The following is an 18,654-nucleotide window of genomic DNA, read 5'->3' as shown; positions in this document are numbered from 1 at the left end:
TTATTTAAAATGTGCTTTGATTTTTATTTTTTAAAAACAAGATGTGCTTTTAAAAAGCAAAACACAAAATTACACGCGAGATGTGTTAATTAAACTCTTAGTAATACTCCACAAGTGATTTTATACAGAGTTCCATGTGTGTTTTATACAGAGAAATAGAGTGGATCAGTAAGTCAGTGACTTATAATGGGGGATTTTGTGACTAATCCACAAGACTGGAACTTGTGGATTGGTCACCCGCACGCTAGCAAGGCTTTTGTGCATTTATTGCATGATTGTTTTCTATAGCAGCATGTTAGAGAGGCAACCAGAGGGAGTAACATTCTCGATCTGATTATCAGCAGTGATTATTCATGCATTAAGAATTTACAGATAAAGGAAACACTAGGTGGTAGTGATCACACTGTACTGATATGGGATTTACTTACAGATGTAACAACCATCAGGTGTAAAGGGAAGGGTTTTTGCTTTCATAAAGGTGACTACATTGGTCTCAGAGATTTTTTAAATTCTATACAGTGGGAACAACTGATGATGTTACCAACAGCAAATTCTAAATGGGAACTATTCAAGGAAGTAATCTTGGCAGCTACTAGGCTTTATGTTCCAACTAAGAAATACTGTTCTAGGTTTAGGCCCAAATGAATGTTAGATGAACTAATGAGACCTGTGGCATAGAAGATAAAAGGCATGGGATGCATATAAATTATCAGGCAACACAGAAGAATATAGTAGATATAAGCCCATCTGTAATCAAGTCACAAAGGAGGTTAGGCAAGCGAAGGCAGATTATGAGAAATCTTTGTGGCAAAGGTTGCAAAGAAAAACAGCAAAGACTTATTTACTTATATAAACTCTAAAAGGAAGGGGATGAATCATATTGGTCCACTTGATATCAAAGGTTTGACTGTAGATGATCATTCTCAGTTAGCTGTCAAACTTAGTATTCTGCATCTACATTCATACATGAGGAGACGGCCTGATATTTATCAAACTAAAACAGGGAACTAAGTGATTTTGTAATAACTGAGAGCAAAGTGCAGGAGAAATTGTTGAAATTAAACATAAGAAAGGCACCTGGGGTGAATGGGATTTATTCAGTTATATTAATGCAGGTGGCAAAGGAACTAAGCAAACCCTTAGCCATAAAATTATGAGAGCATCCTTGGACACAGGGGAAGTCCCTACGGACTGGAGATGTGCAAATGTATCTCCAATTACCCCTTTGTGAATTGTATCTCCAATTCACAAAGGGGGATCAAAGGGTGACACAAGTAATTACAGACCTGTTAGTTTGACTTCTGTTCCAGGGAAAATAATGGAGTCACTGGTTAAAGAAGCATTGCAGCCTTGAGTACTGCATTCAGGTCACGAATGCCTCATTTTAGGAAGGATGTAGAGTTGCTAGAAAATGTACAGAGAAGGGCAACAAGACTGGTAAGGGGAACAAAGGGGTTCTCTTATGAAGAAAGGCTTAAGTTCTACAAATTGCAGCGTCTGGAGACTAGGCACCTGCGAGGTGATCTGATTGAGGTGTATAAGGCCTTGAATGGATTGAGCAGGCTCAATGCTGATGGGATTCTTCCTCTTGCCCAGATTAGTCGCCTGAGGGGACATAAATTCAAATTGAGGAAAGACAGTTGTAGAATACATGTGCAGAAATTTGCCTTTAGCCAGCAGATGGTTGATTGCTTGAACAAACATCCATCTGTTGTTGTGGAAGTTGATAGCTTAAATAAATTCAAGGAAGAAGTGGAGAAATGTATGGAGTGAATGGATGGATGAAATGGGAATTTTTTTTTTTTTTTTTTTTTGGGTGATGCTATATAAGCTTGCTTTCTTGCATCATATGCGTCTACCAATGCTAATAAGTAAGAGATTTAATGAAGACACTTTCCATGTGAAGTATTTTAATTAGTTTATTGGTATGCAGAGGAGATTTGGTACAATTAGATCCCAAACAATCCCACTAACTAAATAAAATTGGCTACTTTTCAGGTCTCAAAATCAAAATTCATCTTTGGGTCTGGATTTTAGGGTTTGGGAAGAGTTGTTTAACTTGATTATAGGGGACCAAACCATTGGAAAGTGGCATACAGTTCTACTCTTTTGCTTTCAGATAGCTTTAATGCAGTACACACTTACCTGTTTTACTTACTAAAATATTAAATAGCTATATTTAATATATTAAAATATTAATATCTAAAATATTAAATAGTATATCTAAAATATTAAATAGCTATATTTAATATTTTAGTAAGGCAAAAGTAGCATATACAACCATAATAAAACACGTGGGTTTTTCAATTTTAGCACAAATTATACAATACAGCCCAGGGATGATAACCTTCCCCAATTCAGAAAAAAATAAAGGTTTAATTAATATAAAATAACAAATTAGTAAAAATTAACATTAATAAAATTTTATTTTCAAATAAAATAAATGAATGTGATGGCAATTTGTGCTCAAACTTGTGCTGCCTGTAGTCAGAAGTCTATAAATATGAGCCAAAATACCACCTGTCAAATTATTAAAGGCTACCTTTTCTATTAATAAATTATTAAAGACCAATAAATAAACAAATACAGAGACATTATGAATGTTACAATCTGATGGATGGTGAACTGATCAGAAGCACAACATTGATGGCTCCACAGCAAACTTTTCAGTAATTGTTTACATGTACAGTAAAAAAACAAAAAAACAAAAACACACAGTTGTATTTGTTGCACAAGTGATTGTGTGCTGAGCTGACTGAATGCAGAATAAAAGTACAAATATGTCTGATTAACTGTGAACTTAATTTGGTGAGCAGCAGACTTTCTTTTGAGAGTTTGGAGACTCAATTAAAGTTTAATTAAAGCAAAAAAAATATACTGGCTGCAAAATATAAAATTATTAGAATGTACACTGCAAACTGAGCTACATTTTAGCTAAATAACATTTAATTTAAATATAACTGTATTTGGAGAACCAGTTTGTCTTCAGTAGTGCTACTCAAAGAACACGTTTCACACCAAACTGAAATATTAGTTTTGTCAAAAAAATTTTTAAATGTTTGGATTTGGGATGTTGGCCCATATTGCCTATTCTGAAAGTAAAAAAAAAAAAAAAACCCACAAAACGTGCTCAAACTGAATGGTGTTATAGAGAAGTAGTGCCGTTATCTACCCAATATATATGCGAATATATTATTTTTTTTTCTCCAATTAAAAAACTATTGGCTTTTAAGCATATATTAAATTCAATAGTTTTTTAATTGGAGAAAAAAAAAATAATATATTCGCATATTAAAAAAATATGCCTAATAAACTTGACCAAAAATCAGAAGAAAACTTCCAACTAAATCAGAGTTTTGCTAATATCTAACTGGCTATGACAATGAGGCAGTGTATAACTAGTAGCACATATTGAGAGTGATAAAAACACACATTGACATGCCCTCAAAAGGGAAATATGGATTGGAGCGACTACGCATACCAAGTATTATTAGATGTAGCAATCGAGTTTAAATACAATCTATCTGTAGTATAAAAGGTGGAAAAGAAAAAGAAAATTAAAATAATTTAAAAACAGAACTGATAGAAAATTGCATGTTATTACGCATGTTATTATATAATGCCCAAACCATGCCTTGTTTTAAGTTTGTGCAATACTGATAAAATTTTTCTAAAGAATTTATTGCAATGGTTATCAAATTGTATACAGAAAGCTCCTGTTTATGGAAAGTTAAATGGAAATACTATAGAAATGAAAATGTAAAGAACATGGCATATTAAAACAAACTAAGAAGTTTGATGTGTTTGTGAAAAAAAAAAAAAAAAAAAAGGGTAGGCACGTTGGGTAGATAACTGCACTACTTCTATATAACATCATTCATACCAATGTGATGCACAAAAATTTTGACAGAAAAGAAAAAACTGTCTACAAATCAACTACATAAATCTTCATTTTATAGTAACTTATGTAATGGAGAATTTGTAGCAATTTTTTTATGCATTATATCAGTGTGGTTGATATTTGCTCTTCTTTGCTTCATTCATAATGCTTTAATAACAAGTGGATGATTTTATTATATTTGTATGATTTGATAGTTAAATACAGTCGGACCTTTATATAACTAAATCAATCATTCACTTGAAAAAATTTGTTAAACAGAAGTTTCTGTTATAAAGAAATATGATGGTTTCAACAATGAAAAATACTAATTCAACATTCAGAAATATAGTAAAAGATGGGAAATAAATCAGAAATAAGTGGGAATGAATAAATTTTCTAACATTTTAAAACAATTAATTTATTAATATATACATATTACTACTTACATAATGCGCACAATATATTAATACACTTTTAAGAATTATTTCGTAAAATATTTGTTTATTTTTTTGTTGGATTTTGCTGTACATAGTTCATAAAAATGTTTGCATTTGTTTAAATACTCAAATACATTTTATGGCACATTTTCTTTATACTGAAGGCCTCGATGCAAAGTTTGAAATGCCGCTAACATATCATGTTTGAAAGGTTTAATATTTCCCTTATTGTCTTTGTTGCTCTCATTTTCATCTAACTCATCATTGATATTGTCACTAGTTCTTTGAATACTCTCCTAAATGTTAGTCACTCAGATATTCAGCTACAATGACATCCTTATCAACTCCTAAAAATTTGTCAACAACAGTTTCTCCACTGATCAAACATCTCACTTAGAGTTCATCTCAAGATTGCTCAATGTCTTATAGTAGTTCATCGCTGTTAATTGCCATTTTATCAAAACTTGCTTTCTATAACAGAATGTATGTGCCTTTAGTAGTGCATTTTTAAATTATTGATAATGCCTTGGTCCATTAGCTGCAGTTTAGAAGAGGTATTCGAAGGGAAGAAAACAAGCTTCACACTTGTAAGTTTCGAAATTATCGAGTGAAGGTGGGCAGGGCAATTATCGACAATCAACGCAATTTTTCTGTTTTCTTTCATCATCTGTCTATTGAAATTTAAAATCCACTGATTAAAAATTTCATTTGTCATCCAAGGTTTTGGTTGTAGTGCAACTCTAACGACATTACTCCTTTCAAACACCAGGGTTGTTTACTTTTGACTATTATCAAAAGCCTCAGTTTTTCATATTTGCATCAACCAAAACTGTAATTGTCTCCTTACTATTTTTACCACCTTTAAAAGTCAGTGTCTTGTTCGGCAAACATTTAAAACGTAGACCTGTTTCATCAATATTGAATATGCCTTTGGACACAAAGTCCTCCATAATTTTTTTCAAAACTGTTTCTTTCCAATGGGTACAGTCTTTTTTGATTACAACTCCACTTTCACCAGAAATAACTTTTTCAAGTAAGCCATGGTGCTTTTTAAATTTGTCCAGGTAATGAGAACTGGCTTTATGCCCCCTGAAAAGATGCCTATTCCATAGTCTTTCCTTTTATTAATGGCTCTGATATCGACATGTTTTGGTCTTGAATCAACTTCACCACTTAAAAATAGCTTCATCTACACCTTCATATAGGCATAATTTCACATACGATTGAGTCCCATTTCCTCAAACAGTTTGAGAATCAAAACATGGTTTTTCAGAATGGTTGACACACTACTGGCAGGGATACCAAATTTTAAAGCGATTTTTTTTTTTTTTTTTTTAACTCTCCGACCTACACTATTAAGCACTTCCACTACACTCAAGGATTTCCTCTTAGACATTGTAAGGTTACTTGCACAGCAACTAAAACAAAATTGATTTAGGGACCACTTGTACCTACCATGTAAACAGAGACAGGTGAAATTTAGTGAAATTGTGGATGACTCATTTCTGCGAAACAATAGATGAATTTTCAGGATAAAGGAAAATCGCTCTCTCCTAATTCTCTAATAGAGTGCTTACAGTAGAAAACGGTTGATGAGAGCCTTTGCCAGTGTCGGGAATATGCCTTAATTGTTGTCAATGGCTGTGGACACAGATAGCAGTTGACCAGTGCAAATTCTTGGTACAGTCGGCAGTTGAATAGGTTTTACAGGCACTAAATTGTGGACTGTTTTAGCTCTTAATTCGTGCTCTTCAGAATTAATCCTTTAGCTCTTAAAAGATGAAGGGATTAATTCTTAATCCTTTTAGCTCTTAATTCATGCTTTCTACAGCATCAGCTCTATTGCCTAAAGGCTAGAGGTGCGAAAAATGTGCACCCAGGTCTCTCGAAATCAGTTCGTTATATGGAAATCAAACACGTTTGCTAAATAGAAAATTTCACTATATGGAAGCTTGTTAAAGAGAGGTCCGACTGTATATCAATTTCTAAGTGAAACTGGGAAAAATAAAAGCAAAATAAATTTCAACAAAAAAAAAAAAAAAAAAATTTAGATAATTAAAATTTTTGTATAATTATTCAGATAATTGGAATCCTATTATACTTGAATCATTAGGAATCTGATCAGCAATTGATGTCTTTAATTAATATACTGAACTCATTTTTTGAATGCAAAATTTAAATAAAAAATGTATATACACTGTACACGAGTGAATATGTTAAAATACTTTTATGACTAGCACAGTGGCTATGGCTGCAGTTCTTCTGCACTGTGTAGAAAAGGCCTGGACTTCATGGGATGAACTTTTATGGGGGGGGGGGGGTTTGCCCCTATTGTAGCTTAGCAGAACTGAATGGTTCACCATCTGGGAAAAACTAAGCTGCTTTTTTTTAAATCTCATAAAATAAGAAAACTGACAATAGAATCATGTAATTTACAGACAATATAATAATGTGTCATGGACTTAGCTGATGGCACATATTTCAATAGTAAAATGTATTTTCTTCATTGGTATACAACTGTACTTCTCAAACATAGAATATCTAATTAGCAATTTCAGAAATATTTGGATCTTCAAATATTTATGAATTTATGCTCAATGCATAAAAGCTAAACAGAAAAGAAGAATTAACTTACTTTTCTTCTCTGACTACAACTTCCATTTCAGCTGCCATCACTGATTTCAAACTTTCTTGAAGATTGGGAAAACGAGCTAACAGATAGAGAAGAAAAAAAAAAAAATAAATAAAATAATTATATATACAATGACATATAATTCATATAACTAATTGATTAAACTAAATGCAACCTTTATTCTTTCTTAGATGATGCTCATAAGGGACATAAATATAAACTGAAAAAGGTTGATAGCATTAGCATTAGTACTGACATATGATGTAAGAAAGAATGCTATAGAGCATCAGCGAAAAAAATAAACCTTCCCACTTCACCTATATATTCACTTCAAAAGTTTGACCAGTTCTTTCTTGAATTTATTTAAGCTATTAACTTCCACAATGACAGTTGGAAGTTTGTTCGAGTGATGAATCAATCGCTGGCTAAAGGCAAATTTCCACATTTCTGCATATCTATTTTGCAACTGTCTTTACTCAATTTGAATTTATGTCCCCTGAAGAGTGTAATCTGAGCGAAAAGGAAGGATCCCATCAGCATTCAGCTTTCTCAAACCATTCAAAAGCCTTAAACACCTCAATCAGATTACTGTGTAGGTTCCTAGTCTCCAGATGCTGCAATTTGCAGAACTGAAGCCTTTCTTAATAAGAGTACCCCTTTGTTCTCCTCACCAATCTCATTGTCCTTCTCTGTACTCATTCCAGCAGCTCTATATCCTTTCTAAAATGAAAACTCTAGATCTCTATACAGTGCAGTACTCATGGCATGGCCTAATTATTGCCTTATACAAAGGGATAATACCTCCTTATCCCTGATAGCAAAATTCCTGTATAGCATTGACAAGATCCCATGACCTGCTGTGGCAGCCTGTCTGCACTGCTCAGAACATTTCATATCTGACTGCACAGTTACCCGAGGTCTTTTTCATTCTCCACTTCCTTGAGTGTAGTACCACACATTTTGTACATTTCTCTTGGGATACTGCTACTCATATGCAGTACTTTGCATTTGTCAATGTTAAACTTCAGTTGCCACTTTTAAGTCAGTTATTCAATACCGTTGTTGAAATACAACACTTGATAAAATAGCTAGTTAATATGTAAATAAATAACAGAACAGAACAGAAACAAATTTTCTCTCCTGTTAATATAAGAAAACTTCACTTTCTGTTCAGTTTGGACTTTATAAAATATACCAATTGCTAAAATAAGTTGTTACCCAGCTTCAAGTTTTTAAATTCTATACAGTGGGATCAACTGATGATGTTACCTACAGTGAATTCTAAATGGGAAGCCTTCAGGGACTTAATCTTGGACGGTACTAGGTTTTTCATACCAACTAAGAAATATTATTCCAGGTTTAGGCCTAAATAGATATCCGATGAATTAATGCGGCTTGTGGCAGAGAAGAAAAATGCATGGGATGCATATAAATTATCAGGAAACACAGATGCCTATGGCAGATATAAGCTAGTCTGTAATTAAGTCACAAATGACGTGAAGGCAGATTACGAGAAATCTTTGGCAAAGGATGCAAAGAAAAACAGCAAAGAGTTCTTTACTTATGTAAACTCTAGAAGGAAAGGGATAAATCAGATTAGTCCACTTAACATAGATGGTTTGACTATTGATGTTCATGCTCAGGTAGCTGATAAACTGAATGAATATTTTGCATCTACATTCACACGAGGAGTTATTCAAGGAGAGGAATACCAGAAGTTTATCAAACTGTAACAGAGAGCTAAGTGGTTTTGTAATAACTGACGGCAAAGTGGAGGAGAAATTGTTGAAGTTAAACATAAGGAAGGCACTTGGGGTGGATGGGATCTATCCAGTTATATTAAAGGAGGCAGCAAAGGAAGTAAGCAAACCCTTAGCCATAATTACAAAAGCTTCCTTGGACTCAGGGGTTAGGTGTCCATGGACTGGAGATGTGCAAATGTGACCCCAATTCAAAAAGGGGGATCTAAGGGTGACATGAGTAATTACAGACCTGTTGGTCTAACTTCCGTTTCAGGGAAAATAATGGAGCCACTGGTTAAGAAAGCGACGCAAGATCATCTAGACAAGACTGCAGTTATAGTTGAGATACTGCATGTGTTTGTTAAGGGGAAGTTTTGTCTGACAAGTTTGACTGGATACTATGATGTGGTCACAAAGGAATTGGATACAAAGAATAATTTTGATATCATATACTTGGATTTTAGAAAAGCATTTGATACTGTTCCACATGGAAGACTACTGTATAAATTGGAGCAGTATGGCATTAAGGGCAAGTTGCTACAATGGATAAAAAGATGGTTGAGTGGGAGAAGACAGAGTGGTTATCAATTGACACTGCCATTCACGGACTAATGTTATTAGTGGAGTACCCCAGGGTTTGGTGTTGGGTCTATTATTGTTTTTGGTATTTATCAATGATATTGATGAAGGTGCATCAAGCTTAATGTCTAAGTTTGCAGATGATACGAGGGTTGGCAGAGTTGTTAATGAGAGTGACGATAGTACACTACTGCAACAGGATCTGGAAAAGCTGAGCAGATGAGTTGAGAGATGGCAACTGAAGTTTAACATTGACAAATGTAAAGTACTGCATATGGGTAACAGTAACCCCAGAGTAAAGTTTCAACTGGGTGGTACTAGACTCATGGTAGTGGAGAATAAAAAGGACCTGGGGGTAATTTTTCGGTCAGATATGAAGTTTTATGAGCAGTGCAAAAAGGTTTCAAGAGTAGCTCATGTTGTCTTGTCAATGATAATCAGAAATAAATTTTGCTAACAGGGATAAGGAGGTGATTGTCCCCTTGTATAAGGCAATGGTCAAGTCACACCTTCAGTACAGTATACAGGTCTGGAGGCCTCATTTTAAGAAAGATAGAGCTGCTGGAATGAGTACAGAGAAGGGCAATGAGATTGGTGGGGGGGGGAAAGAGTTGGTAAGAAAGGCTTAAGTTCTGCAAATTGCAGCTTCTGGCGACTAGGCACCTGCAAGGTGACCTAATTGAGGTGTATAAGGCCTTGAATGGACTGATTGAGCTCAATGCCAACGGGATTCTTCCTCTTACTCAGATTACTCACCTGAGGGAGCATAAATTCAAACTGAGGAAAGAATTATTGAAGAGATGTGCAGAAATTTGCCTTTAGCCTGTGGGTGTTTGATAGTTGGAACAAACTTTCATCTGTTGTAGTGGAGGTCAGCAACTTAAATAAGTTCAAGGCAGAACAAGACAAACATGTGAAGTGAATGGATGGGTGAAATGGGAAGATTTTTTTTTTTTTTTTTTTTTTTTTTTGCTGATGCTATATAAGCTTACTCTCTGGCATCATATGTCCCTACTAATGCTAATATTGTGAAAATAACACAATTATTACAGAGTGAATCAGAACTGAGGTTAAGTAAGAACTTTTCAATAATGCCTATTTCATTTTAAACCCACTGAAATTTCAATGGGAGGTTTATTTTAATTCACATGAAATATCTCATATTTATTTTTTGTAATTTCACTCTGACTTAACCTTGGAAACCATTCTACTCATTATGGAGTAACTCACAGTGCTCTTTAACAATTTTTTACCACTGTTTATTGAAAATTTGAGACATCTGTATGGGATAAGGTGAAAATGCAGTTGGCAACAGCTTGTGTATGATTTCATGCAACTATCACATATTAATTTTCTGAAACTTTGTTTGACAAGCAAGTTTAATTATTGATAATTTTACAGATCAAGTTTTAAAATTTAATTTATAATTTGGAGCTTACATGTGAGAAGTTTCTTAAAAAATAAAAAATATACATCTCATTTATATGTCAGAAAAATTAAAGTTAACTGACACCACGTTTCATCATGTAGTCAAGAGGGTGTAAAAGCAAAATGTAGACGGATTAAACATAACAAAAAGCAAAAATACAAAAATAATTCATTTCAATTTGGCAAATGGAGATGGGGTGGTTAAAGTTTAATGAACTTGAATCCTGTTTAGTCAAAATGGATTCTTAAGAATTACAGAATTAGTAAATTATGTATATAACTCCTTTTAAAATGGCTGAATGTTACTAAGATTAAAGAAAAACAATTTCTTAATATAAGTGTGGCTGGATATATGAGATGTGGCAATAAAGTTCCCAGACTTGTGCTATTGCAATCATGTTTAATGAGTTTGAAAATAAAGAGAAGTAATATGTCATAGTTCAAACTTTCTTCAACAAATGATGGTATGGTATCCAGTAGGCTGATAGGTTTCAAGTAACAATCAATTTTGTTAGTAGCATCCGTGTTCTGTGCCATAATTTTGCAATGGAGCAATGAATGAATATCAAATTTTTCTTTAAATTGGGAAAATCTCATTTAACATTTCATACAACAAAAATGTATGAAATGTTAAAAAATGTTTATAGTGAAGAAACATTAAATCGTATCGGTACATGGATGGTATAAGAAGTTCAAACATGGATGTGAGGATGTTCACAATGACTAAAGAAGTGGGTGTCAGTCAACCTCCCAAAACGAGAAAAGAATTGCAAAAGTTTGTGAAATTGTGACGAGAGATTGTCATTTCATCCTCAGAATCATGTCTAATGAGTTGGATATGAGTAAGGATATGATTTGTCAAATTCTGCATGAAGATTTAGAGAAAAGGAAGGTCTGTGCAAAATTTGTGTCACACAGCATCACAGATGAGCAGAAGCAATGAAGAGGGCCATGTTAGGATAGCTAAGAATAAGAACAGGTGCATGTATACTTGCGTGTACACCAATGCTAGGAATTTGGTAAAGAAATTTGATGAATTTGAGGTGTTGGTCAAAACATCAAAGTCAGATATTGTTGGGATATCAGAGACGTGGTCTTACACAGATATAAAGAATGCAGAATTGGAATTTGGGAAGTACAATGTGTACAGAAAGCATAGACAGGATAGGAAGGGAGGAAGGGTTATGCTATTAGTTAAGAAATACATAAAATCTAAGGAAGTGCAGCCAGGTGACATGGATGGACAGGGCAGTGCTGAGTCAGTTTGGGGTGACATACTGATGAGCCAAAACATTATGACCACCTACTTAATATGATGTTGGTCCTCCAAGTGCAGCCAAAACAGCTCGTACCTGGTGAGGCATGGATGCCACAAGATTTCTAAATGTGTCTTGTAGTATCTGGTACCAACATGTAACCAGCAAATCCTTTAACTCCTCTAAGGTCTGTAGTTGAGACGCTGCAGATCGGAGTTGCTGTTCCAACACAAACCACAGATGTTTGATGGGATTGATGTCTGTGGAATTTGGAGGCAAAGGCAATACCTGGAAGTCTTTCTCGTGTTCCACGAACCAGTCTCTAACAATTCAGGCGGTGTGGCATGGCGCATTATCCTACTGAAAGACAGCACTGCCAGATGGGAAGACTGTTGCCATGAAAGGGTGTACCTAGTCAGCAATGATGTTTAGGTATAGGTATATTTGGGACTAATAGCTCCTGGGATTTCTCCCATCTCCGTGTATATACACTGTATTGGACAAGCCAGGGATTTAAAAGTATATGGGTCATGTGGTATGTAGCATGTTGTGCCCTTTTTCATCTGGCCTGTTAGCTGCCGGGCCCCTAATGGGACCTGACATTACCATACCCCGCCATGGGGAGGCCAGCTGGGTGTTACCTATATAGTACTCTGGCGGGCCCTGCCGCCTACTTTCCTGGGATTTCAGTAGCCAAAATCTAGAAAAAATAAAAAGTGACCGTGGTTAGTTATTGGTGTTTGTTAGAATAATTTAGAAACTTGCGAGGCACTATATGCTTAAATAATATTTTCTATATGCCTAAAGGGTCAGGCAAGAAATTTTGATGTAGTTAAATTTGGATGTGTAGGGTGAAAACACTGTGAAAGTCAACAGTAAAGGGGGTGGGAAGACTGAAGCCTGAAGGGAAGAAAAGGAAGTAAGGGCCCTGCGATTGCAGTGGAGCAGGCCCGTGCCCCACCAGAGGGAAGAAATTTGGGGAAGGGGAAGAGTGGGGGGCAAAGCTCCCTCTCTCCACAGGAGGGGAAAGAAAGCACTGTTCAAGAGAGAAACAGTGTGATGAGTCATACGACCACCTTGGATGTCCTTTAGTCCAGGTGCCCAACAAGGCAAGATGAGGTTCTTCTAGTCTTCTGCATATGCACACTGTATCTGACCGAGTTGAGTCACAGTCTTAGTTGTGTTTCCATTACTCTGGGCCATTGAGGGATGGCTGTTGTCTTGTGATTGATATTGTCCTATTCATGGATTTGTGAACTTTTGGGATACCTCCACTCAAGGGGAGGGTAGGGTTCGTTGTCTTGTGAACAGATTTTGCACAAAAAGTGTGAAGGCTTTGTAGGTCTTTTCCTCTTGCAGAATGATGTCCTCCTGGTTTTGAAGAAGCGAGTGAATCTTGGTATATAGCTAACATCTGATGTCCCCGTAGTGGTCACATTCATAGACTAGGTGCTCCCAGGACCTCTCCTGCCCACAGGAGCACCAAGGAGTAGCCGAGATTCCAAAGTCATATAGCTTCTTTCTAAATGAGCCATGTCCAGTCAATAGCTAGGTGGTTTGGAGTCCGGGCGAAAACCAGGCCGGGGAGAGTGGATAAACTTGTCCAACATCCAGTATAAACCTCTTAGCAATGGAGCCTTTGTTAGTGAGGTTCCAGCAATTTTGCCATAGTGATTTCATGTGTTGTAAAATCAGTCTGTTCTCCACGGGTTGGGAGTTTGCTGGGTCTGTGGTGAATCCTATATGGGAGACTATTTTTCCTTTGGAATGTTGGTACAGCAACCCCCAATCTCCAAGTCCAGGGAAAGCCATCCCACCAGGAACTGGAGCACGTGGGTGCTCACAGCACAGCAAGCTCTTGTCATTATGAGTAATATCAATCGGTGTGTCATCTCCAGTTTTTCTTGTTGACAGTTGCGCTAATCTTTGTGTACCAGGCCCCAGCTGCATAGGCTAGCGTTGGAAAAAAGAATGCTTTACAGAGGATGCCAAGGGCCCTCTTCTTCAGGCACCAGTCTTTCCTAGTGACTCTGGCCAGTAGGCTTGCATATCTTCTATATGAGCTTACTGGCCAGGTAGGTGGTAGATATCAGAGTGCCGGGCACATGGATAACTGGACCCGGGTATCCCAGCAGAACATTGTCCAAAGCATGACACCGCTGCCACCAGCCCGCGCACGCACCGTAGTTCACCTGCAGTTGCCTCAATTTGCATAATGACTTGTTGGTCATAATGTTTTGGCTCATTGGTGTAAGCACTGGGAAAGCAAAATTGAGAGTAGGAGTTTGTTAGAGGCCTAATGACTCTGAGGAGTATAATGAACAAATGAACAGAGAGATAAAGTGAGCCAGTAAATCAGATTGTCTTATAATGGGGGATTTTAATTTTCCAGATATTGACTGGAACTTGTGGTTGGTCACTCACACATTAGCAAGGCATTTGTAAATCTATTGGATGATTGTTTTCTACAGCAGCATGTTCAGGAAGAAAGACAACCAGAGGGAGTAATACTCTTGATCTGATCATCAGTAGTGATTCTTCATGCATTAAGAATCTGCAGATAAAGGAACCACTAGGTGGCAGTGATCACAGCGTGCTGATGCAGGATTTACTCAAAGAGGTAACTAGCATCAGTGGTAAAGGGAAGGGTTTTGCTTTCGTAAATGTGACTGCGGTGGTCTGAGACAGTTTTTAAATTCTATACAGTGGGACCAACTGATGATGCTACCAACAGCACATTCTAAATGGGAAGCATTCAAAGAATTAATCTTGGAAGGTACAAGGCTTTTCATACCAACAAAGAAATACTATTCAAGGTTTAGGAATAAACGGATGTCATATGAACTAATGAGACACGTAGCAGAGAAGAAAAATGCATGGGATACATATAAATTAACAGGTGACACAGAAGTCTATGGTAGATAAAAGCTGGTCTGTAATCAAGTCACAAAGCAGATTAGGTAGGCGAAGGCAGATTACAAGAAATCTTTGGCAAAGGATGCAAAGACAAACATCAAAGGGTTCTTTACTTATGTAAACTCTAGAAGGAAGGTGATGAATCAGATTGGTCCACTTGATATCGATGGTTCAACTGTTGATGATCCTGCTCAGTTAGCTAACAAACTGAATGAGCATTTTGCATCAACATTTACACATAAGGAGTTATTCAGGGAGAGGAATGCCAGAAGTGTATTAAACTCTGGCAGTGAGCTAAATGATTTTGTAATAACTGATTTTGTAATAAAGGAGGCAGCAAAGGAAGTAAGCAAATCCTTAGCCATAATTATGAGAGCTTCCTTGGACTCAGGGGAGCTACCCATGGACTGGAGATGTGCAAATGTGACCCCAATCCACAAAGAAGGATCAAAGGGTGACACAAGTAATTACAGACCTGTCAGTTTAACTTCTGTTCCGGGGGAATTAATGGAAGCACTGGTTAAAGAAGCATTGCAGCATCATCTAGACAAGAGTTTAGTTATAGTCTGGACCCAGCATGGTTTTGTTAAGGTGAAGTCTTGTCTGACCAATCTGATTGGATACTATGATGTGGTCACAAAGGAACTGGATGCAAAGAATAATTTTGATATCATATACTTGGATTTTAGGAAAGCTTTTGATACTGCGGCACATGGAAGACTACTGTACAAACTGGAGCAGTGTGGCATTAAGGGCAAGTTGCTACAATGGATAAAAGGATGGTTGAGTGGGAGAAGACAGAGTGGTTATCAATTGACACTGCTCTTCCTGAATTAATGTTATTAGCGGAGTCCCCACCAGGGTTCAGTTTTGGGCCCATTATTGTTTTCTGTATTTATCAATGATATTGATGAAGGTGTATCAGCTTTAATGTCCACATTTGCAGATGGTACGAAGGTTGGAACGGTTGTTAATGATACTAATGACAGTACGCTACTGCAACAGGATCTAGAAAAGTTTAACAGGTGGGCTGAGAGGTGGCAACTGAAGTTTAACATTGACAAATGCAATGTACTGCATATGGGTAGCAGTACTTTATAGAGCAATGTATCAACTGTGTGGTACTACACTCAGAGTGGTTGAGAATGAAAAGAACCTGGTGGTAATTGTGCAGTCAGATATGAAGTTTTCTGATCAGTGCAAACGGTCTGCAAGAGTAGCTCATGGTGTCATGTCAATGATAGATAGGGATTTTTCTAGCAGGGATAAGGAGATGGTTATCCTCTTGTTTAAGGCAATGGTCAGGTCAGACCTTGTATAGGTCTGGAGGCCTCATTTTTGGAAGGATGTAGAGCTGCTGGAAAGAGTACAGAGAAGGGCAACAAGATTAGTGAATGGAACAAAGGGTTGCACTTACAAAGAAAGGGCTTAAGTTTTGCAAATTACAGTGTCTGGAGACTAGGCACCTGCAAGGTGATCGCATTGAGATGTATAAGGCCTTGAATGGTTTGAGCAAGCTCAGTGCTGATGGGATTGTTTCTGCTGTTCAGATTAGTTTCCTGAGGGGACAAAAATTCAAATTGAAGAAAGACAGTTGTACAATAAATGTGTGGAAATTTGCCTTTAGCCAACAGATGGTTGATTGCTGGAACAAACTTCCATCTGTCATTCTTCAAACAGGCCTCTGAGGTTGGGTATATTCATACTGTAGTTTTTAGTGTTTTGCACCAACCTTGCGTAGAAATAAAAATAAAAACACCAAGGAAACTGAACTTTTGATAACTGTGTTTATAATAAATTACAATAACCTGTATTTACAATAAATTTAACTTTACAATAAACTATACATATGAATTATTAAAATCTGCTACATTACAATCAATAAAATGCATTAAAATATACTAGATTAAAAGCGATAAAAATCGTAGCTTTCAAAGGCTCCAGCCTTCTTCTTCAGCGGTGAAGAAGAAGGCTGGAGCCTTTGAAAGCTACGATTTTTATCGCTTTTAATCTAGTATATTTTAATGCATTTTATTGATTGTAATGTAGCAGATTTTAATAATTCATATGTATAGTTTATTGTAAAGTTAAATTTATTGTAAATACAGGTTATTGTAATTTATTATAAACACAGTTATCAAAAGTTCAGTTTCCTTGGTGTTTTTATTTTTATTTCTACGCAAGGTTGGTGCAAAACACTAAAAACTACAGTATTCCATCTGTCATTGTAGAAGTTGACAGCTTAAATAAATTCAAAGTAGAACTAGACAAACATTTGAAGAGATTGGATGGGTGAAATTTTTTTTTTTTTTTTTTTTGCTTGATGCTGTATAAACTTGCTTTCTTGCATCATATGCCTTTACTAATGCCTAATGTGTCATCATCCAAAGATTTCATCCAGACTTGTCAAGCCAATCGTAATTTCCTCAAATATACTCTCACTGGGGATGAGTAGTTGATGTTTCAGTACAATGTAGAGATGACATGTCAGAGCATGCAGTGGACTTCAAAATGATCATCAAGGTCCAAAAAGTTTTGTTTACAGAAGTCCAGGATCGAGTGATGCTGATCGTTTTTCGACAAACGGCATGATTCACAAGGAATTTGTACCTGAAGGGGAGAGAGTCAATGTTGCATTCTGTGTACAGATGCTTTGAAGACTATTTAATTCCATTTCTCAGATGAGGCTGCAATTTCGAGAGAATGGCAGCTGAGATAAGTGAAAACTTATCTCAAAGGAAAGAGATTTCAGGATTTCTACATGACAATGTCCCCCAGCCCATTCTGCACTTGTTGTGAAGATATTTCTGATGAAAAATACCACTTTACAGATCAATCACTCATCTTATTCTCCTGATCTAGCGCCAGTGGACTTCTTCACCTTTCCTAAGTGAAAACTTATCTCAAAGGAAAGAGATTTCAGGATTTTGAGGACATAAAGAAAAACATAACTGCCAAACTGAACATCTGTTTGGAAGTCTTTACTGACTTTTTCCAGAAACTTTTAGAACAGTGTAATAAGTGCATTCATTCAGATGGTGATTACTTTGAATAAAAATAAAACAAGTTTTGAGCTCCTTTATTTTGTGTTCTTTTTATTGTGCCAGTCTGGGAACTGTCACCACACCTTGTATAACTGAAGAATATCACTTCAGCTACTTGTATGTGGAAAACTATTAATGGTAGAAAGAATTGGCACCATGCATGACAGAATGAAAAATTTGCCTCATCAAGTGAACATCAAATTATGCTTCCGAGAAGATTTAAAAAATGGGGAATGCAATCAATAATCTTGGGTAGTAATTGTAAAATAGGATTCTGCTTTGTTGGCAAGATCCTTCCTTTTGTGTAGTTCACAGCAGAGGATGTTGCCCTCCCATCCCGCAAGTCATGGTGACTGTTGCTGAAAAAACTGCTGTTGCTCTAATCAGCGGTGCAGCACAAGATCAACATTCTAGCACTAATGGATGAATGTTGATCTTGTGCAGCACAAGATCAAAATTCGTCCATTAGTGCTAGAATTGTATCAAGACAGCTTAACATTCCATGGTCCATGCTCAAAGTTCTTTGATCTATCGTTCAATGGTTCCTGTACAAAATTCATATTGTGCAACAGCTAACACTAACTGGTCCGCTTCAACATAATGACTTTGCTTTATCCAGAACATTTTTCATAAAATGTTCTGGATGAGAACATTTTATGAAAAATCTTCCTCATCCAGAGGTTGAGGAACATTTTTTTGATTGATCAGACTCAATTCCAGTTAAGCACTTTGGTGTTGTC

At 36.3% G+C, this 18,654-nt stretch overlaps 1 protein-coding gene across 1 annotated transcript in view; it reads right to left on the bottom strand.

Moving 5' to 3' along the window:
• The window catches only part of LOC150079586 (uncharacterized), a 1,000,533-nt gene that overhangs the window by 121,751 nt on the left and 860,128 nt on the right, over positions 1–18,654 (bottom strand). Inside the window, exon 17 of the mRNA XM_090383129.1 lies at positions 6,953–7,028. Coding sequence (XP_090239255.1) covers positions 6,953–7,028 — 76 coding nt within the window. The remainder of the gene's footprint in view (positions 1–6,952; positions 7,029–18,654) is intronic.

The sequence above is a fragment of the Mastigoproctus giganteus genome, chromosome 10 (genome assembly GCF_048544385.1).
Source record: "Mastigoproctus giganteus isolate SK-2022 chromosome 10, ASM4854438v1, whole genome shotgun sequence".
Classification (NCBI taxonomy): Eukaryota; Metazoa; Arthropoda; class Arachnida; order Uropygi; family Thelyphonidae; genus Mastigoproctus; species Mastigoproctus giganteus.
This window is presented reverse-complemented; position numbering and strand designations above follow the sequence as displayed.